Below are 23,318 nucleotides of genomic sequence, written 5' to 3' on the forward strand. Positions count from 1 at the left end.
GCATTTTTTTAACGCAAATCTAGCGCATATAGGTGATAATTTGTTGTACTGTTTTAATGTAGAGTACTGGGAGTAGCAAGTTGAGCGGCTGGGAGTTCCTGCAAGAGTTCCTGTCATTGTGCGGGTATGCTGTCTTTTTACAATGTGTTAAACTATGTGTTCAATTATATCAGTTGTAGGCAATTTTCAGTGTGCCCAGGTACTGTATAATTGTACTGGCTGTATATTAATTTTTGTTTAAGTTTTGTTAATCTCTTTGTAGAATTGGTGTGTGTTACTGTTTTACTGTAGCCCACCTTAGTAAATTGTAAATCAGCTGTCCCTGACTCATTTCCGTCTCTATCACTTTGAAGTATTGGTAGTACCTGTAGCCTGTAACTGGCTTGCTCCTATGTATTACATTTATAGCTAAATGTGCAGATTGCATGATTATCTGATTGATTAAATCATTTGAAAATATCATTGATTTTTGGAGATCATTTCATACTGCCTGTTGGACTCTATAAATGAGTTAATAATGAAGCTGTGCTGCGATTAAACATTATAGAAATAATTCCATTATGCAAATATATGTAAAAGTCCAATCAAATCAAATTTAGTTTAATTAATTAATTTAATATCATGTGAATTTATGTTTTTGTCACTACAAGCTATTTGTTCATACTATCTTACATTTATGACTAATATGGCTGTTTGTGATCTGCAGTTATTGTGGTTTATATTTGCTTAATGTATCCTTTCTTGATTTTTCCTCCTTACTTATACTTATGCACCAACTTTTTCTGCAATGATTTCATTTCCTTGTCTGAAGCAAAGCATTATGGGACTTGCAGTCATGTTTTGGCCTAAATCTTTTGTGTAAAGGAGGCATTGTCGTATGGATCAATGGATCACATTGCCTTCCTTCATTCATTAAACAATTTGTATGTTACCTGTCACAGCAGCCAGTTAGCGACTTCCAGGTCCCAATGAGATGAGGGGATACAGTAAGGAATGATGGAAGGATGCATTTCAATGCATTTATAAATGTAGCCATAGGAACTGAATTCACAAGACTTACTGAATGGAAGTACTGCCAGAAGCTGAAGTACATAGCCAGACACTGGAAATCCTATATGGAAAATGCTGAGTTTCATTTTAGCTGTTAAAGTCTCAATGTCCAGACTGAAACTGAAGTGGGAGAGGGAAGATTTTTGTCTAATCACAGATTCTTCAAACAGACCAGATACTCAGCTGTGTATTCTTATAATTAAAAGGTCTCTCTACTGTTGAAGCTGAAAATTTTCACTGAATACATTTGAAAATGCACAATAAAGGGCAATATTGTGGTGATAGATGTCTTCAACATAAATGACAATATAGCACCAGAAACTCCTGTTACCAACCAAGAACTCTTTTAGTTTTCAGAAACTCCATGTAGCTATCCTAAAGAGTTCTGTGTGGAGTAACTCTCTGGCCTTGTGAGACAGAAAAGGGGGAGACAGACGTTTGATGAAGCAGAGAGGCACTTGCATTGACTGACTGAGGGAGTAGTGGTGGGCCGGCAGCAGGGCAGCAGTTTGAGGAACCTCTGCTTTATGGTTTTTTTACTTTGGCTGGAGGGAGGATGACCTGTAAGTCACCAACCACAGGAGAAGTTACACACACGCTCAGCCACATGCATACGCATGCCCATAAACTCACATGCTCACCCACACACACACACACACAAACACACACGTTCTCTCGCACGCACACTCATGTCCACAAATATACACACTCACCGCGCACACACACACACACACACATATGCTTGCCTGCACACTCTTTCTCTGCCGCACACACGCACATGCACATGCACTCTCTCTCTCTCTCACGCACACACACATACACACGCTTACACATACACACACCCATGCATACATGCACTTACATGCCATGCACACAAGCACAAACGCGCATGTAACAGACATACCAAAATGCACATATGCATTTGCACAAACCCATGGACACGCACATGTACACTTTGACACATGCTAACACACATCACTTATAAACACACGTGCGCACATATAGCCACAACGACACACACGCACGCACACACACACACACACACACACACACAAACAGAAAGCACACATGCGTACAGCACAAACAGTATGTATTGAACATTTAAACACTCTGATAAACGCACACTCAGAGCAGACTCACACCACTGTGCATGTCGATAGTAAAATGATGAAAATAATAATGGTGATAGCTATAATTGAAACTCTTCACACTTTTCTCTCAGCATCTGGCTGGTGTGACTGGTGGGATTAACCTGCCAGAGATAACTGAGGTTGCGGGGGTGGGGAGGGGGTGGCGAGGGTGCATTTACATATGGCTGTAAATGCAATGACTCAATACTGAAAGAGAGAGTAGGAGCACACAGGCTAATCATCATTGCATGCTATGGCCCACAGCATGGCATGCAGGGCTCTCTGTCCCATTGGATGATGACTAATCCATTTAATTTCAAGTTCATTTAATTTTACATATAGCAGCAGCCAAGTCAAGAGGCCACATGGCTGGTGCTCTGAAACGCACCCTCTTGACCTTAAAAGTAACAGTCAAAAGTACACTTCTTCTCAGCAATAACCGCAATGGCTTAGCAATGTCACCCCCTGCAGGTGAAATCCTATCAAAATCCTGCAGTCTTCACAGCCTCAGTGACGTTAATTGGACAGAAAGAGGCAGGAGAGGGCTGCTGGGTGGCTCATTCGGTTAAGGCAGCACGCTGTGGTGCATGGATCAGCCCGGCAGTCTCCGATCGAATTTGGACCGCGCCAGCGTCGACTGTGGCCGGTAGCTCTACAGGGGCAACGTGCAATTAATGGCTGCCCAGTGTACGGGAGGGTTCAGTCGGATTGGGGTCAGCGTTTCCTCTCTGTCTAGTGACCCTCGCAGGTCGATCTGGCACTCGTGGACCGCATGCTAAAGCCGCAAATGAAAGGTCTTCTCCTGACTGCGCTCCTTGCCAACTTAGCTGTAGCCTGCGGTGTGTAAAGCAGCAGCTGGACACACCACATTTAGGAGAACTGCAGATGTCTACACTCTCCAGGATTGGCAGTGGAATGAATGCGGCTGCAGACCATTGGCCGTTCAAAATTGGGCTGGGAATTAGACTCAGCCCCAATGGTTAGGCCCCAAATATATAATAAAATAAATAAGTCAAAAGGAAAAAGAGGCAGGGCAAATATTCTTACCCAATACTGAATTATTAATTATACGTTTTTTTTCACCATGCCATGCTTTACATCACTTGGATTGGTCAGATGATTGGTTACACAGGGCCTTCGAGGCCTCATCTAAAATGATGTGTGGCATTAGAGCTGTTGCTCACTGTAGAAACACACACAATGATTCCTACCATTGGTAGTACAGTAGAACAGGTCGTATCCAGGTCATTGCAGGTAAAAATTTGGTTTGGTGTGTTTCCTGTGAGCAATGTCTAACCTGTTTCAGTAAAAGATTAACTTATAGATTATAGGACAACCCTAAATCTGACTTTGCGTGCAGTAGGGTTATTAGGCCATGTATGTAGTGAGTGAGTGATGTCTGTGGAATGAGAACACACACGTAAACACACGTGTATATATACACATGTGTACATACATGTATGCACGCAAATGCACACAAATGCACACAAATATGCACATACTAACATGCACACACCAACCCATACAAACACGCATACACACATTCACAAATTCACACAAACATACACACACACTCACACAATATTACACAAGGCACTGAAGCAGAGCAAGTTTTTGTCTCCGAACATGAGCATTTTGCTGACCTGGCTTTCAACATATTTGTAGTGCATTTTTTATATTTTGTTTTGCTCCAGCGTAAGTCACTGCATTGCTGGTGGTTTCAGTTTTAGGGCGACAGTATCAGTTATTAAAGAAGACTGGTTAAGAATGTGTCTCACACCCTTATAGAGCAAAACCTCCACCTGCTACACCAAAAGACCATTGTCTCTGCAGTGCAGACTGCACCTGAGAGTATGCTTGCATACCTATGCATGAATGGAAACTACATTTTGCAAAACTAATCAATGTCACATGGGCAGTCAGCTACTGGGTTCAGCCATAATGTATGAAAGTAAAAAAATGTACCCCATTAATGTTCCAGAAAGAGAGAGAGAGGAGTTGCACACAGCATCCCATCCTTTAATACACACATCCGCAATGCAACTGATCTGGAGTCACAGTGACCTGTGTGAGTCAGTAAGTCACTCACTGAAACAGCAATTACACAGTGACCAGTGAGTCAGGGAGTCACTCAATGAAACAGCCGTTACACAGTGACCTGTGTGAACCAGTGAGTCACTCACTGAAATAGCCATTACACAGTGAGTCAGTGAGTCACTTACTGAAATAGCCATTACACAGTGATTCACTCACTGAAACAGCCATTACACAGTGACCTGTGTGAACCAGTGAGTCATTCACTGAAATAGCCATTACACAGTGAGTCACTTACTATAACAGCCGTTACACAGTGACCAGTGAGTCAGTGAGTCACTCACTGAAACAGCCGTTACACAGTGACCTGTGTGAGTCAGTGAGTCACTCCCTAAAACAGCCGTTACACAGTGACCAGTGAGTCAGTGAGTCACTCACTAAAACAGCCGTTACACAGTGACCTGTGTGAGTCAGTGAGTCACTCACTGAAACAGCCGTTACACAGTGAGTCAGTGAGTCACTCACTGAAACAGCCGTTACACAGTGAGTCAGTGAGTCACTCACTGAAACAGCCGTTACACAGTGAGTCACTCACTAAAACAGCCGTTACACAGTGACCAGTGAGTCAGTGAGTCACTCACTTAAACAGCCGTTACACAGTGACCAGTGAGTCAGTGAGTCACTCACTGAAACAGCCGTTACACAGTGAGTCAGTGAGTCACTCACTGAAACAGCCGTTACACAGCGGCCTGCTAACACAGTGGTCAGGTCTTCTCACTTTCAGCCCCAGGTGGTGACAAACTGAGCAGCAGCAGAGAGACGAGGGCCTGTGCCCTGCCCACATGCCCCCTGGCACAGTGCAATGCCCCGTATAGGGCACTGACTGCACGCCAGTGCCAGGGTATCCGGCCAGGTCACCGCATCCCCATTCTGAGCTCTCTCTAAACAGAACAAAGCGTTTCTCCTGCAGCATGGCGACCCCCTCTAGCTCGGATGGACTTTTGACAGCAGCCAGGTGCTGGTTATCACGGCAGTCATTGCTGCAGGAGTCTATGGCTCTGGCTCCAACTATCAAGTACACTGGAAAAGAATGGCAGAACCTGGCACAGCTAAAGGGGTGTGGTAGGCCAGGAGCAATGTAGTCTGAAGACTTGCGTCGTATCACATTTTTCATATCGCAGGTCAGGAAAAGTGCACCTAGTACTCCTTGAGAGTACATCCTCGAATAACAACTGATGGTTCAAACACAAGCAGGGAATCACAAACACCAGGAGAACTGTGTCTCTTTCATGATAAATGGAAAAAGCTAAGTAAGAAAAATGCAGTTATGATAGTGACATCAAAGTACAGAAGAAGGTGCAGGACATAAAAGATCAAGGGTCAAAAGACAGGAAGCCAAGTTAGATTAGGAGTCATTTCTAACTTGTGGGGATTAACTCTCCATTAAAACTGACTGCTGGATAATATTTTTGTGATTGTGTGTCTATTGATACATTAAGAAAATAAATAATAATGACACATTATTATTTATTTTCTTGGAGTCTAATTTTACTTTCTTTATAAGAGGCCCAAATTCTGTGAATTGCTACTTACAGCACTACTGATCGGTGGATGTGAACTGCATTAATTCCTAGCGCTGAGAGAATAGTATTGTGGCGATAAAGAAATCTTACAGTGGGATGAAGTCATTCTGTGGCCCACTCCCCTCCCCGCTGGCCCTCGCCCACCCCCACCCCCCCGCCCCGTGTACAGTACCCAAGATAGAATCAGAACAGCCACTCTGGTTGTGAATTGAGGTGCAGCGCTACAGGGCACAAGGCAGTAGGCGAGGGAAAGACATGAACGACTGCGAGCGGAGTCTGGCTAAGGCAGCACTGCCACCGTGCGCTCACAAGCTCCACAGAAGCGTCTGTCTTACACGAGAACCTCTGCTCTGTCTCTGTCAGTCTGTACCACAGTCACAGTCACAGGGATCACAGTCACCAGGGATGAGTGATCATCAGCTTGCATTTTCAGGCTCCTCGTTAGTTATTACTAATGAGGAGCCATTCCAGGTCAAAGGAATATATTTTTTCAAATGCACTAACGCTTGATAGATGTATCAAGGTTATTTTGACAATTGAATAGTTTTGGATTTCTTTACGGTGAGTGCTCAATGAGAATGAGTTTTTGAATAGCTCAATTTGAAGTTTTGTGTTTAGAGTTTATTATGAATAGCATTTTGGTAGTTGTGTGTGTAAAAAAAAAAAAAAAAAAAAAAAAACTGTAAAACAGACATGTAGAGCATGAGATCACTTCCCTGGGCAGATTAACATGCTCTATACATAGAGCTCTCAGGGTGCCTGTGGTATTAAACATGACAGATTCTGTAATCAGGTCATGTTAATTAGTCACGTATGACTGAATTAACCCAATTACCATCTCACAGCACGTGCCGGGCTAATTACACGAGCAGCCCTTCAAAGCGCATTACATGGCTCTCCGCCACCTCTAATGAGCCCTCTCCGCCCCCTGTCTGAAACAATGCCCTGTGTGCCCCCCCCCCGCTGAAACGGACACGCACCGACGACGTGGGGGCAAGGGCATCAGATGGACGAGCCGTCGCCTGGAGACCCAGCTAAAACAAAAACATTTCAAGAAGGTCGAGGAACATTCCAGATTCCCATTTGGTCGTGACCAGGGGCGCCAAATTTTGTTGAAATATGGGGGGGGGGGGGGCAAGAGCTTCAGCTGCTCCACTGCTCAAGGGCCTATAGTTGGGAAAATGTTACCATGAGAATGTTACCAAAACAGTATTAAAACATACTGTATTTATTGGTTCAAAATAAGTTATGTCAAAGTCAGAGAATTAATGTTTCAGGCAAGCTGCAAACAAGCCTACAAGAAATACCCCCCAGCTAGTTATCTTCAAATTGGGAAAGACTTGGGAAAGACAAAAAACATGGAGTGTCAATAAAATTTCAAGACTGTCCCAAATCAAAGTACTGAAATATAAGTTTGGCTGAAGAATAACCTGTTAACCTTCTCAATAAAACTAACAAAATTAACCATCCACAGTTCATCCAAGTTATTTTTGCAATAACTAAGTAATACTATGAGTTCCTGCAATGCTATTAAGTGCCTCAACAACATTCAACAGAATTTAGGGACTGCTGTGGGAGCCAAGCATTGTTTGTGGGAGAGGTGTCCATATGTGGAGCAGCTGGAGGGAGCCAAGGCCTCAAGCAGAGGCTACACACCCAGCTGCTCACTGAAGCACACGGCCTCTTTCCCCCACATCATGTTTACATGCACAAGGCAGAGTCATTCCAATGATATTTCACCCACCAGCTGCAGCGCAGGATGATATTATTGGTGACGTTATTTCTCTGCACCACGAGGTTCATTTCTGATTACATCATGCAGGCTGCTGTCTGTGCCACTGCTCTTCTCTCATTCTCACCCTCCACCCATTCAGCCCATTCACTTCTTTTCATTTACGTCCATCCCCTTTTCTCCAACCTTCCGCACCCGAGTCTCAATCCAGTTCTCCCATTCCTACCTTTATTTTTTTTCTAACCTACACTCTGTCTTCACTTAAAGTTGATCCATCCTTTCTTATCTGCATCACTTCCCTCCTGATTTCCTCCTGCCTCGACTCCACCTGCTCCATCTTTAATAAGACCATTCCTCTCAGCTCCCCCGTTCGCATTCCTGTCGCATTCCCCCTCCCCTCCTCGCTTCCATCTTTCTTCTTACCTTTCCTTTACCCTCTACATTTGTAGTAGCTCCACCCATCTCTCTCCATCATATACTCATGCCCTTCTCTTAACTTCACCCTGATCCATCATGTACCTCCACCGTTCATCTAAACCTCACCTTCACCTCTCTCACTTCCGTGCACTGCCGTTAATTTAACTCCACCTTTCCTCTAATCCACCACCCTTCCCCTTGGTCTTTACTTATCTAATTATTGTATTCCAAACCATTGCCTCTACTTCTCCCCTTTCATTTCCTCCATCTTCTTGTCCCTCCACTTTTACCTGGGTGGGTGAAGTCGATCAGCCCCAGGAAGTGCAGGAGCTTCAGAGAGCTGCAGATGACCAGCAGGATCCCCACAGTCTGCAAGCCCTCCACCTCCCACTCCTCCCGGAAGAAGAGCATCATGGTCCAGCCTCACGCCCGTGGGGGGCGCTCCGACGGCCGCTGTCCCACCTCCCTAGCGACGCGCTCTGTCTCTCTCCCTCCCTCCCTGACCTCCACCATCAAGAAACAGCATCCACATCCCGGACCATAGCCTTGACCGATGATCCCAGATTGATCAAGCAGGTTCCCGGAGACGCTGTCCGCTCCCTAACTATGGCAGGCGTTTACTTGCTCACGCGTGAGAGCTAATCTACTCTGCACTGCGCAGGCCCCATCACACTACACACTCCTTGCGCAGGAAACAGGAGCTCGACTTGACTAAACACTCCTCCACACTCTACATGTGGTGCTTCTCTGTCTGCGGAGGACTCACTATTGGAGGTAGTCCCTCTATCCATCAGATTTATTTAGTCTCTGCCACCCCCCCCCCCTCCCCCCACAACCCCACCCTTAGCAGTTCTAAGTCTCTAAGTGGGTCAGAGGAGTGCGCTCAGAGGAACACCAGGGGGCCGGGAGACGGGGTAGGAAAAGGGGCGGCGAGCGGCACGCCGCCTCTGGGCCGACAGATGTGACACATGACTCCCTGTGTACCCATCTGCCAACTGCCGCCGTCCAGCCGACCCCGCTCCTCAGCTTTAATGATTCCCACAGTCCCCATCTCCCGCATACACCTGCAGGCAGGACACAAATACACACGCGTCAACCTGCACAGCACACTCATCTCTCTCCCGCACACACACAGGCACACTGACACAGAAACCCACACACATTCTCACACAGCGCCCCATAGGACGGGAGTGAGTGGAAGAATGATGCGTATAGCCACACCCTCCGCGCAGCCTGCTGGGACGACCGTAACCCACTTCCTGTAAGACAGGCCAGTGTGATTTGGAGATTACCAGCCCATGCTGCACACTGAAAGGAGAAAAATGGTGATGGCTTCAGGGGGGGCGGGGCCAACTGTCACTCACTTCAGGGAAATAAGATGAGAAAGTGGGAAAGCGTCTGAAGAGGAATGAAGAATTCAGGAATAACCATTGTAATGAAAGCTAAAGAAAGCTAACAGCAGTGCCACATAAGTCGTGTTTCCTTGTTAGTTGATTTTGTTGGTTATTGTTGGCTGCTGTTAATTATTGTTGTTTGTTGATGGTTGTGGTTGTAACGGTGATTATTTTTATTATTACTTCTGCTTAATATTAGTCATCCAACCTTTAATACGTTCATTTTCAAATGTTTAAATCAGTAAGTAAATCATGTTATAAAATTTTCAATAATTATTTAATAGTAGTCTTAATAGGCCTAATATTTTCCACTATTCCCAAGACAAGTTTGCTAGCCACTCAGTGCTAGAGGTGTCTCATCAAATATCAATACTTAGTCTGGTGTTGCAGTTATAAATGAACTGTAAAACAGTTTAAATTGTATTTGGAAAATTATTCAATGAGTGAATTTCTGTTTTTCATCATTTGTGATCAGTAATGAAGTGCAATGACCGAAAATGACCAACAGAGGGCAGGTTACATGCAGGATTGCACTGAGGGAAGGCACAGTGCACACACTTGAACGGGAGTTGTCAATCAAGCATAGCTAAGAGAGGTGGGGACATAAGGTCTCTTAAGTCCCTAGTGCAAAACACCCTCTAATTATACTCCACAAACATGGGTATATTCAAGCAGCACACAAATGATAGGGGGGATCTGACACAGAAAGAGGTTCATTTATTCCTGGAGGCTAACTGCAATTCCAGTAAAATTCCAAAAGGGGGCTTCATAGGCCTGCTAGACACAGGACTGCTGGAGTTAATGTCCACTGTACATGTGTGATGTTTCCATATCTCCTTCAGGTTTGAATAATTTGTGATACTTTTCCAAATACCAGCTGCATATATAAATACATCATTGATTTATGAATGATTTCTAGATTTATTAATTGATTTATTAGTGTGTGTGTGTGTGTGTGTGTGTGTGTGTGTGTGTGTGTGTAAACGTATGTAGTTATTTGCATACGTGCTGCTCTTTCTCAGTTATGTTTACATCAGCATATGAGGATATTACTGGGAATTTGGAGCATGTACAGCCTTTGGGAGGCATTGCATTCTCTCTCTCTCACACACACACACACACACTTCACTACACACCCACACACTTGCTTTCACACATCACATTCCCTTCTATAAAACAAGTCATTCTTTTTTAATGAGGAAGTCGGTTTGTTTTTGGGTGATTTTTTTGTATTTTTGGACTGCAGACCATAATGAGGGCGTCTGCTCCTTCTGTACCATATTTACTCCAGTACTATGCCATCATTGACAGCCTGCTCCCAGCATCAGCAACAAAGTCAGCATCAGTGAGACAAATTTACTGCATCCCCCTCATCATACACACCCAACCCTCGTTCCATTCGTGGGCACAGACCCCCACCCCCACGCACCCAAGACCCAGTACAGGCTGCAATACAATCGCTATTTAATGGACCAGTACGTGGAGCCATATCTGAATAGTGATGTTATCATGTACACATATATGACATACAGCTGTTCAGTACAATAGTACTAACTAGTACAGTAGCCAGCTGTGCCCCCTAACACTGCTGTCATGAGCAGGATCTGAGTCAGCATCAGGCAATTTTGACTGACAGTTCATAGAATCGAGGTGCTATTGGCCTCATACTTCCAGGGTAAAGTGAGATTAAATCAATCAGCACTCTTCGGGTTACTGCTGCCCTCTAGTGGTTGCAAAATGAAAACACAAAAGTAACACCAAATCACCTAACATTTTGGTTTTTATTTATGATTCATATATCACAGGAAGCAATAATGTTTTGTGTAAATAAGTGCTAAATGCTAGCTGTTCATTCAGCTTGTTAATTCAGCTACAGTAAGTCAACTTTGTTAAGCCGGCCTACTCTAACTGGGTTGTGTAATCATTTAGATCTCACACATGCACACATCTATCTAGCACTAGGCTGAACACCCGAGGAAGCATATAATAAGCATCAGGGTTTGTGATAATATGAATTATTAATTTCATTGATGTGTCTGGGACAAGTCTCTGACTGAAGCTCTGCTGTCACCACAAAGTCCCTTCTCTGGACTGCCTGCAGCTCTCTCTCTCTCTCTCTCAAATTCAAATTCAAATGCATTATTGGCATGATATATCTTTAAAAATACATATTGCCAAAGTGTAGTGATTACAACAATCAATCATAAGAATGTAAAGAAGTAACAATAACAGCATGAATGACAGTAACATAACATTTATTAACTATTAAATGAACTATTAATATACTGCACTATACTACTACCATATTATACTATACTCTATTAATTCAATTTTTTATTATGTTCGCAATAAATCTTTCTTGTTATATGTTTACTCACTGTCCCGCAGGTTGAGACAGGCCAAAACATATTTAGCTATGTGAGGCTGTAGGTTTTTCTCCTAATAGGACTCGCAGCTTTTGTTCAGTTGTAAAGGAGGAAAATTTGTTTTGGAATTTTGATGTAGTATTTGTGGATATTTTTCACAATACAGCAGGAAGTGCATCTCAGTCTCTACCTTTCCTGTCTTGCAGTGACTACATATACGTTCCTCTTTGGGTAGTCATAATTTCTGTGCCTTCTTCAATTGCTAAGGTGTGGTCACTGAGCCTGTACTTGGTTAGGATCTTTCTCTCTCTCTCTCTCTGCCTTCAATGCTTCTCTACTACTGTATACTGTAGAAGACTTCCTCATCTCAGCGATGTCTTTAGCTACGCACGTTTCACGTTTCAATGTTCCACGTCTTCTGTACCTTGATATATTAGACCTGGGGACTGGCGAGTAAAAAAAGATATTAAATGACACCAGGAGGTTGTTTGTTTTGAAACCCTATCTTAGAGTGTGAATGCACTTTAAATGGCATTTAATCATCAGAAAAAGTGCTCAGTGCGTATGTTAATCATCCTTTGTGGTGCATGGTAGTTGTACTCAAGGTGTGGCATGGGCACATGCTAAATGCTAACGTGAGTAATTGTATGCTTACACTTTTAAGATAGTGTTTTGAAATGCCCAAAGTGGTGGCATCTAAGCTGCCATCAAATCAGGGACCTTGAAACACAAAATTTAAAGGGTTTTATAAGTGCTGCTCAGTTCCTTTAAAAATGTCCTTGGGGTTCTGAAACAGCCATGAAATTTTGCCTTGTCAGACAGAATGGGTATCGGAGAGGAAGATATACAGCAAAATGTTTAATCATTTGCATATTCACAAGTAATATATATTTTTATTACTTGTGCATCATTGAACATCTTCAAATTAGTATATTACCCAGCATGAATTTTAAAACAAAAATAGCATCATATTTTTTTTAGTCTTATAATCTGAATACTTTTTTTTTTTTACATTATTAAACATCACTGACATACCTATATCACTTTATGTGGACCCCTGTGGCAGGATCAGAGAACAGGCATTCTCTGAAATGACATCTTCACCCAGGAGGTAGAGCTAATTAATGAAATCAGCTAGCTGAGTTCATGGTTGGACTTTTACTTTTTGATCCCTGGACTTTCCACCTCTGTATACTCATACACAACTGTCTGGATGCATTGTTTATTATATACATATATAATAAACTATAAACAGCAATGCAAAGTATAATAGTTTGTACTCAATGGCTCCTAATATGTCTATTATTTTAAAAATGATCATATCACATCCCAGATACAATAAGGGTATACAATACTAAATGAAAATTTGGGCTATGAAACTATGTTGGGCATTCATTTGAATTATCTAAAAACTGCTTATTGTCATGGAATAAAACAATTTCAAACCATTTCAAAATCCTATTATATTTTTTTATATATGTTTTTCAACTAAGAAGGTGTAATGGAACACATTGAACTTAGTGTTTAAAGGCCTCTGAACTGGTGTCATGTTGGACAGTACCACTTTTGGGGATTAAAAACACCTTATTTAAACAGCATAGATTGGCCATTAGCCTTTCAGGTATGAAAGTAATAATATCACATACTGCTGCAGCCCAGATTAGATTTTAAAAGCATTTGTACTATCAAAAGATTATGATGTACTTATAATATAAATAGCAACAAGTAGCTATTTTTTGCATCTAATGCTGTTTGAGTCATTTTTCAATGAGTGGCTATGGCCACTCTGGGGGAATAATGATTTCACGGAGGCAATGACACTACAGAAATGCGACCATTAGCCTCTCCTGTATCAGTTTTGGCCTGTGCCTTACGGATACTCTTCACCACACTTATTTCTGTCACAGACACAGCACACTTATGAGTAAAGTCCAGTGCGCCCAGTGTGCCTTAGAGCAGGGCTGCCCAACCCTGTTCTTCCGTCCTGTACGGTTTCGTTTAAACCCTAATTTGGCACACCTGATTCTACTAGTTAGCAGTTCAAGGAGATTTCTAACTGTTGAATGAGGTGGGCTTTGTTAGGGTTAGGCTAAAAACCTAGATCTCCAGGAACAGGGATGGGCATTCTTGTCTGAGAGGATATTGTTCCCATACACATACAGTACAAATGGTGCAAGTACAGCCAGACAGAAAGACAAAGAGAGAGAGAGAAACAGAGGGAGAGCGAAGAAAGACATTGTGTTCTTTTATGAGATCTGCATGTAGCTATGCCTGTTGACTACTATCACCTATTTACTGTATGTAACGTGTTCAATAAGTGCAATACTGCATGTGAGACTTCATACATAAGTTGCCTGTGAGGACAGGGCTCCTTACTAATCAGGTGGAGTCTCCCTCACAAATCTGGCATCTTACAGAGAACCAGAGGAGAAGGGCAGGGGGCACAGGCCCAGAACAGCCCTGGGCACACTTCTTGAAGCATCCATGGAGATGAAGGATGGGAAGGGGGGCTGGTGGGTTGGGGGGCGGTGCAGAGTGCAGAGGTGCAACCGGATGCAAGAACCCGAGCCGCTCTTCAGAGAGACAGTATCCTCCCGCTGCGCCCTAACAGGCAGGCTTCTCGGTCCCCGCCCCTCCACCCTCTGGGAGCCCGGGAGGATCGCCTTCCCCGACCGGACTGCTAATGAAACCGTGCATTCCAGCCTCCCCGCCATCTAATATTTTTCCACATTTATCGTACCGCAACGTCCCTGGCCTGCTCCTTCTCTCCTTCATTTCTCCCTCTCCGCTCTCCGTCACTTCTTCCTTTTCTGCGGGAGCGGTGATTTGACGCACTGCTTGGAGGCGGGCTCTCGCTGCGGTGTTTTCCCCAGCCGGCGTCATTCAGAGCCGCGCGGGGGGGGGGGACTTAATTCGCGCGCGCGGCTCGACCCCCCCAGGCTTTATTCGCGGATTTCTGAGGCGCTTTCCTCAGCCCCCGTTTCTTTGAAACCGAACATTTAAATGAGCCGCACGATGGAAAACCTCCGCAAAGCCATTCAGTCGTATTCTAATAATAATCCCGTTATGTTCCCTTTCCAGCTGCGCGCGTCTCGTCTCTGAGCTGTGAGGCAAAGCCTCGGAAAGGGAAGTGTGAAGGTGGCAGATGCGAAGGCTGGCAGTGCCCGTGGTGCCAGGCCCTGGGTGGCAGTGCGCGGTAGTGGTTGGGGTACGGAACCAGGAACCACAATGTTACAGGGACAAATCCCGAGCTGGCACCGCCCACTGCGCCCTTTGGGTAAGGTGTTTAAACTGAATCATTGTGATGATGTGCTTCACTGTGGATAAATCAATAAATCCCAAGGTTTGGTAAAAGTTAATGCAAATATGTTGCAATGAAACTGTCACAAAGCACGACAGAAAGTGAATTCTCTGGGAGAAATCAAAGGAAAAAAGGTGTCTGGAAATACAATGAAAAAGTGAAGACCTGTATATATTGAAATATATATATATTGAAAGCCTCCACATAAAAAGTTCAGATACATAATACCAATAATTGGCCATATAGATGGGTAATGTATATAGAAAAATGTTAAATTAAGCAACCTGGTCTTCAGGATCAAGGTAAGTCATAATTAATGGCACACACTCTGCAGTGGAGAGGACCACAAATGCAATGGACCCAACAAGGGACCTGAGGGGTGGGGCCCAAAAATGATGGACAGCGGACAAAGTATCACCACTGTCTGGCTTTTAATTCATTTCAGGGCATGACTCAATCCCAGATATGAGCACAAGCGAGTGACAGCGATCCTAATTATTCAATTATTTAACCCGATTAGATAACAAGCTCTGATTATTATCGATATGCTTCGGCCCTGCCGAGCCCGGTCTCAGTGGTGCCGGGGCGCGGCCCAGAAACCCGCAGCGAAGTTTCGAACGCCGCCCCGCCGCCGTCGAGTCGGCAAAGTTGCTCCACAACAAAGCATTAAAAAGTCTCAGTGCCGGGAAATGCCTACGGAACAGCCTCCTAATGGCAGATGGCAAATAAAAAAAAGAGCCATAAAGAAGCCCTTCCATAATTTATGCCCAGTTTGATGGCCTTGAAGGATTTTCTCCTAAACGCCGATACCTACGGCGGAGAAGCGCGCTACATAATCTTCCATTTGCATTTGAAAGCCGGGCCCTGCCGTCGTTTGAGGGCCGCAGCACCACACGCTTTATTTATCATATCTTTGAAATTCAAACTGAGCCGAACCCTATAGCTCTCTCTATAGAGAGCGCGGGGGGATGAGGTGGGTGGGGGGGGTAGGGGGGGCTGACGAGCGGGGAATATATTTGCATGGGATTTCGTAAAATATCGAAAGGAATGTTACAGCCAGTGTTTCTGGCCGACCATGATTGTGGGATAGTACACCCCCACACATGCACACGCACACACAAGCACTGTGATGTATTCCACACCCTCAAAAATGATCTATCCATTTTCAAACACTGTTTATAAAGCATTCTGAGTAGTGTACCTAGATTCCCCGTTTCACAGAAAGCCAACCCATTCATGAATAAACATTAAAAAAAGATTCCTCTTTTGGGTAATTGGACTTCAACTGGCGTGAAATCTTTAAATGCTATGTGAGCAACGTGGCAGCCTAAGTCCTCCCGAGACACGGAAATTCATTTTCTGTCCCCTGTAGGGGACATGAGTCTCTGGTATTAATCTCAACAACCATGTATTCAACTACACTGAAACCTACAAAGAATATTCAATAAAAATTAAATAAATAAGCTTTCTGAAAATAGTTTCACTGCCACATGTTTTTGTTATCCAAAACCCTTGCATTACGCGAAAAAAATGTACAAGGTTTTTTCTTCCGGGTCTCGAAAGGATATGGTGTTAAAAGCTATGGGAGTGTCGGCGCTTTCCTGCAGAATCCCTGCGGTGGAACCCGAACGCATCGCCCGATGCAGCCAGACTGCTGCATTGATTGGCGGATTGTCTTTCATTTGCCTCTTGTTTTTCGTTTGTTTTTAAAAGATTTATTTCCTTTGAGTGCCGTTTAACTAAATGCAACCTTCATAGTACAGATGCGCAGAGGCGCTCTTAAAGAAAGTGCTATGAAAACACGTTCGAATGTGCAATATGGACCCGCGCGTACGCCGGATGAGTTTGCTCAAAGCCGAACGGACGTCTGTTTGGATCCTGAGGTTTAGGCTCTCAAAAGTACAGGTCACATCTGTCGCACAAGGCAACGTGGCTAATGCAGGAGGGGCGTTTTATATGAACATATTGCAGGGTCAAGTGTGGTAATGTCACTGTTCTATGGACTGGGAGAATTTGGTTCAAATCCCAAAACAGGTGAATGAGCTCTTGTATGACTTGGCACAGTTATTGCTATGGATTCTGGAACTTATTAAAGGCATTTAATTGCTTTCTCATTGATTGAAATTTCGTCACGAGCGCGATGAATGCTAATCGGAGAGAAGTGCACGTTCGCATAAGGTCTGCAGTCAGAAGTGCCTCAGCACAGAGATGCCTGCTTCTTCTCAGTAATTATACCATCAGAATAAAGCATTAGCGCTATTAATCATTCCCGAGCAGGCTGGCAGGGAGGTAAGGACAGTCAGTCGAATATAAACGGAGGAACAGACAGGGAGGAACAAACAGTGCCCGTGAGAGGGTTGAGAGGGCTTTAAACCTTCACCATTCACCTGTAACGATTTAGGCTGGACCTGTCAGTCATTCTGATTCCCATCCCAGACGTGCCTCTGGCAGTATAATTAGATAATGTCATCCTCATTAGTATGCAAGAGAGCCTTGTGAACAGATAGAGATGAACATATGGTGCCTGGGGATGTGACAACATTCTATTTCATGTTTAATTATGGAACAAAAAATCATGATATACATATATATTTAAAGTGAGCTCCATAATGTTTGGGACGAAGGCATATTTTCTTGCTTTATTTGGCTGTGTACTCCACAATTCATGATTTGTAATCAAACAATTCACATGTGGTTAAAATGCAGATTCTCAGCTTTTATTAAAGGGCATTTTTATACATTCTGATTTGACTTTACAGGTGCTTCTGATTAGTCGGGTGTGTCCACTTACTTTGTTAATGCAGGTATATGAGAGCTTTCAGTATCTAGTTTTGATTCTAGGCTTTTGATTGCATTTGGAGTCTATTTTTGGTGTTTGTCAATATGAGGACCAGCGCTGAACCAAGGGAAGTCAAGGAAGCCATTATGAGGCTGAGAAATAAAAATAAAAAACAGTTAGAGACATATGGCAAATCTTAGACAAAATCAATTGTGTGGAACATCATTACGAACAAACTAGTGAGCTCAGCAATTACAAAGTGCCTGGTAGGCTAAGGAAGACCTCTGCAGTTGATGACCAAAGAATTCTTGGCATAATGATGAAAAACGTCCCAAACATTGGTCCAACAGATGTGAAGCAATCATCAGGATGCAAGCGTAGATGTGTCAGTGACTTCACAAACAGAACTACAGAGACTACACTGCCAGATGCAAACCAATGGTTAGCTGCAAAAACGGGATGGCCAGGTTGCAGTTTGCTAAGAAGTACCTAATAGAGCCTGCAGAGTTCTGGAAAAAAAATGTCTTGTGGACAGATCAAACCAAGATTCACATGTATCAGAGTGAGGCAAGAGCAAAGTATGGTGGTCAAAAGGAACTTCCCTAGATCAAAAGCACCTCCCCACCCTCATCTGTGAAACATGGTGGTGGGGACGTTATGGTTTGGACATGTATGGCTGTCACAACAACTGGACACTTGTCTTCACTGATATTGTAACTGAATTAATTCTGAAGTGCACAGAAGCATCTTATCTTCTGAAGTTCAAGCAAATGCCTCCAAACTTAAGGATGGTGCTTCATCCTACAGAAAGAATATGATCCCAAACCTACTGCTAAAGCAACAAAGGAATTTTTCAAAGCCAAAAACTAGAAAATTCTTGACTGGCCAAGTCATTCACCTGATCTGAATCAGACTGAACGTGTGTTTCATATCCTGAAAAGAAAACTGAAGCAACTAGCCCCTGAAACAAACAGGAACTGAAGATGGCTACATTACAGGCCTGGCAGAGCATCACCAGAGAAGCACCTGGTGATGTTTAGGGGCCACAGACTTAATGCAGTCATTGCATGCAAAGGATATGCAACAAAGTACTACACATGACTACTTTCATTTTCATAACATTAATATGTCCCAAGCATTATAAGTGCCCTGATGTGGGGGGGGGGGGGTTATATATAAAAGTGCTTTAATTTCTACATGGTGAAACAAAAATGTATTTAAAAAATACCCTTTAATTAAAGCTGAGTATCTGCAATGTAACAACATGTGAATTGTTTGATTACAAATCTAAAATCGTTGAGTACAGAGCCAATTCTATATATGTCTTTGTCCCAATCATTTTGGAGCTCACTGTGTATATAAACACAAAGTATATATGTTACCGTGCATACACACACATCCTGAGATCTGACAGGAATTGTTTCTGCATTTAAGAAATACGTATCTTGCTAATTTACCATCTCAGTAATGCATGCATACAGGATTTATGCACATTTGATTTGCATACCCACAGTGAGGCAAAATATGAATTCATTACAGCTGTAAAAAAATGCTAAAGCTGCTATGAGATGCTCATTTACATTCAGTAGGACACTCGGATGTTGCTGAGGTCAGTATCATAAAGCATCGTCTCTCGTACAGTAAGCTAGCAGTTCTAAATTCTATTTTGTAGCTGCCCAGATACTAAGACATTCCCCAGCAGAAGCTTAAACAGTGCACAGCATTCTTTCCACACCACAGTCAACTTCTATTTCACCAACCTTTATTGGAATGTCTTGGCCATGAGGTGCAATATGGTGGAAATATAAGAGCCAGGTTAATCAACTACACCAGGGCGCTATGCTAACTTTTTTTTTTTTAAACTTAGGAGCACACTAATACATCCTAATCAGTAAATTAGGATGTATTCGTTATTTTTCCAGTTAGCACAAGTCAACTTTTAGCAGCAAATGCTTCTAAAACAGGAGCTCTGTAGAGCACTGTAGTATGGCGGAACATGAAAAACTTGTGTTTCTCTTCAAGGCTAGATATTTCTAGATGGTATGAGAACTCTAAACGGTCAGTCTGACCCAGGAGTTAAACGCTTGATCAGCGTGACAGTCTTGTTGGTTTGCCTTAAAAGACTGAGCAGGTTCCCAGAAAAGCTGTGTTCCGTGGAGGCAGCTGTGATTATTCTCCCTGGGCCGTCCCATCACTCTGCGCTGTATCGCCTCGAGAGAAAAATGGCCAGCGTTTGGCGATTTATCTGAGAGGCTTTGCCTTCCCTGCTCATCAGGGCGAGCATTATAAATGCCACTAAAATGGAAAAAGGGGAAAGAACAAAAGGAAAATCGATAGGCCGTGTCTCTCTTACAGGGGAAGGGTAGAGGATGTAATGGGGACGAGTCTAACAGCTGGAACGGTCCCCTTGAACGAGCAATGCTCCAAAAACTCCACCGAATTTCCACCCTCCCTCACAGAAAACTAAAAAAACTATGTGCCCCCTGGCACCAGCTGCTGGTTATCTGATAAGGTGGTGTCCTTCCAAATCTCTCATTCTGCCTGTACCCAGATAAGGGCCCATCAAGCGGGGCAAAATCACTTTATCTGCTGCGCAGGAGTCTGTTAATAAGGGCCAATACTGCCGCACAGATGCATCCAGCGCTTAACGGCTCAGCACATTGCACGCACGCACACACTCACACACACACACACACACACACACACACACATCCACACACACACACATCCACACACACACACACTCACACACACACACACATCCACACACATACACTCACACTCACACACACACACACACACACACGCACACGCACTCACACGCACACACACACCCACACACATACACTCACACACACACACACGCACACTCACACACACGCACACACTCGCACACACTCACACACGCACTCACACGCACACACACACACACACGCGCGCACACACGCACACACACACTCACACACACACACACGCACACTCACACACACGCACACACTCGCACACACTCACACACGCACTCACACGCACACACACACACACACACACACACTCACGCACACACACACACAAAACAAACTTAAAACATCCAGGTATGGTACAGGCACAGAGCTATACCCAAGACACAATGTTCTCCAGGTAAACTGTTTTATGCCAAGTCAGTTTGACAATGTGATCCTTGTTTCAACCAAACAGAAACAAGGATGAGATTCAAACAGAAGAATCTACTGTGCACAGAACAAACACACACCCCCTCCCATTTCTCTGCTTGCTCTACTGCTGGAAGGAGAGGGAATTATTGGGTAGTCTGAACTTCTGTTATATGCTGTATTGGACTCCTAAAACTCAATTGAAAAAAGTACTTCTTCATAAAATAAGTTGTATCTGAAAAAACAATGTACTTTTAAAAAAAAAATTATTTGTCTTGATACACTGCAACATGACTTTTAAGGCATTTTCAAAATACAGCACTGTTACTAGCTCTACCGGCAGCTTCTGCCTTTCAGGGCTAAGCTTGGGAGGCTAAGTTTGGCTAAGTGTGGCCAAGAGTGGTCTTCCATTGGGCTATGGTGCTAGGTTCTAGCGAACAGTACACCCAGCAGCCTGGCAGTGAATTCTGACTGTGCAAGCGGCTTCACGCATAACTGGCTGAACCAGTTATGTGCGAAACTTTGGGAGGGTTAAAGTCTCCAGGTTTGCCTCTGTCTCATCGAGCGAGAGAGATGCCTCTGGTTGATGGAGTCCCTTTATCCTCTCTGAGCCATGTGCACAGATAGCGTGCTCGTCTGATGCAATGCAATGGCGCACAGCGTAGTGAAAAACAGCAGAGGAGGCTTAGCTGGCGGACAGCGTAGTGTAAGACAGCACTGCATGGAGAGACACTTCAGAGGAGAGGGAGAGCATTTAGACCCTTGCAAACTGGCTAATGAGAAAGGAGGAGGACAAGAATAAATGAGCTAGAAATGACTACAAATATGACTGGGACTTCCAAATTGAACGAAGAGGGAAAATCATGGAATACAAGGGGAAAACATTTATTGGGCTGGTTTTTTTTGGAATGTATTCAGCTTCCTGTGGCTTGTGGGGTTGTGGGGTTGTGGGGCTGTGGGGGGTGGGGGAGGGAATTACCCAATGGGCGAGTCACAGCGTGAGTAGAAGGTTTGCACAAATATAAAACATTTGAAAGAATCCTTTAATCGATTAAATGACAAACAATTGATACCCACAGCACCTTCGTCTGCAGTTTCTGGTTCTCAAGGAAATACTAGCTGTCTAGTTTTCTAGCAAATTGCTTTGCTGATAGGAGTTTTATTGGGAGCTTGCAGTCTTTCATTGTTTGTGCGACAATGACCTATAACTTTTTTAACTGGCCTGATACCCATTTACAGCTCGTAAAGTGCTGAACAAAGCTGCCGTTAATTTCAAAGGCAATTGCCACCACTTGTAAATCCTGATAAAGTAGTCTACGTAGGGCGTTAATCCAAGGTTCAATTTAAATGTCCACATTATTTTTCAAAATATTGTGGTCAACATGACGCAAAAGTACAATGTGTGTGCATATGGGCATTAGCTGCCTTTTACGAACGGTTAAAAGTGCAGCACAGGTTGTGCCAACCACACCGGATTACACACAGGGGATTCCCTCTCTCAATCTGCTCCTTTCAAATGAGCAAATCGGTGCACTGAAACTGCCACATCAAAGACTGCATTATCCAGACCTGCCTGGAACACCAGCTAATGGCAAAGATTGATGAAAGGTCCGCACTTATTGCACACGTCGGTTCTCCACACACAAAAAAAAAAAGCCATTTTCAGGATCTGGCACCCACAGTAACTATGCTTTTCACATTGGCCTTTGATACTGGAGTTCTGAATCGCCTGAATACTCTCCTCGAGTCTGCATGTGTCATTGATTTGTTTGTGGGGAAAAAAGACTTTAATGAACACGTAATTGTTCACAAAATAGAATGACATCAATAGTTGTCCGGTCGGGTTAGCCGACTGAATTGAGTCGTGCGACTCTCATCAGAGTTATTGACAGTGAGCATGCATGTACTCTTATCCCTTGTAGCAGCTCCCTTGCACTTTAGACCCCAACGAAAGCACTTACATACTTCCTTTAGCAAATCGCCGTGGGCAAGGACATCCGCTAAATGACTGCAATTCAATTCGATGGCGCGGCTGATCGGACCACAAGTTGGGGGGGGGGGGGGATGGTGCGCTGGCTAACCCCGTACGTGAATGAAGAGGCAGCTCAGACAGCACAAAGCAAACATCTGTTTGTGGAACGACCGCCGAAGTTCCCTGAGCAGGCTGGGGAAGGAGACGCTGCTTCCCAGCCTCGGTACCTGCGTCCCAGGGGCGGCCTTCCCCGGTCCTGGAGAGCTGCAGCGTCTGCTGGTTCTCACCGTTGCTCAGCACTTGGCTGAGCGATTAAAGCGGGCGATAAGCACTGATTAATGGCCTCACCTCAATTGCTAAGTCTGAACTGCCAGTTTTTCAGCCTATAACAAGCACAGCACTGGAAGGGAT

General features: G+C 43.9%; 1 protein-coding gene across 5 annotated transcripts in view; it reads right to left on the reverse strand.

The window, feature by feature from the left end:
• Positions 1 to 23,318, reverse strand: part of kcnip2 (Kv channel interacting protein 2) — a 125,816-nt gene that overhangs the window by 15,736 nt on the left and 86,762 nt on the right. Inside the window, exon 2 of one of the 5 annotated variants that reach the window (XM_035407418.1) lies at positions 1,513 to 1,611. The exons of 3 other annotated variants lie outside the window; for them this stretch is intronic. In XM_035407418.1, the coding sequence (XP_035263309.1) occupies positions 1,513 to 1,611 (99 nt within the window). Of the gene's footprint in view, positions 1 to 1,060; positions 1,464 to 1,512; positions 1,612 to 23,318 lie in introns of those variants that run through there. One more of the 5 variants, XM_035407421.1, reaches the window with a different exon arrangement.

This window comes from Anguilla anguilla, chromosome 2, assembly GCF_013347855.1.
Source record: "Anguilla anguilla isolate fAngAng1 chromosome 2, fAngAng1.pri, whole genome shotgun sequence".
Lineage (NCBI taxonomy): Eukaryota > Metazoa > Chordata > Actinopteri > Anguilliformes > Anguillidae > Anguilla > Anguilla anguilla.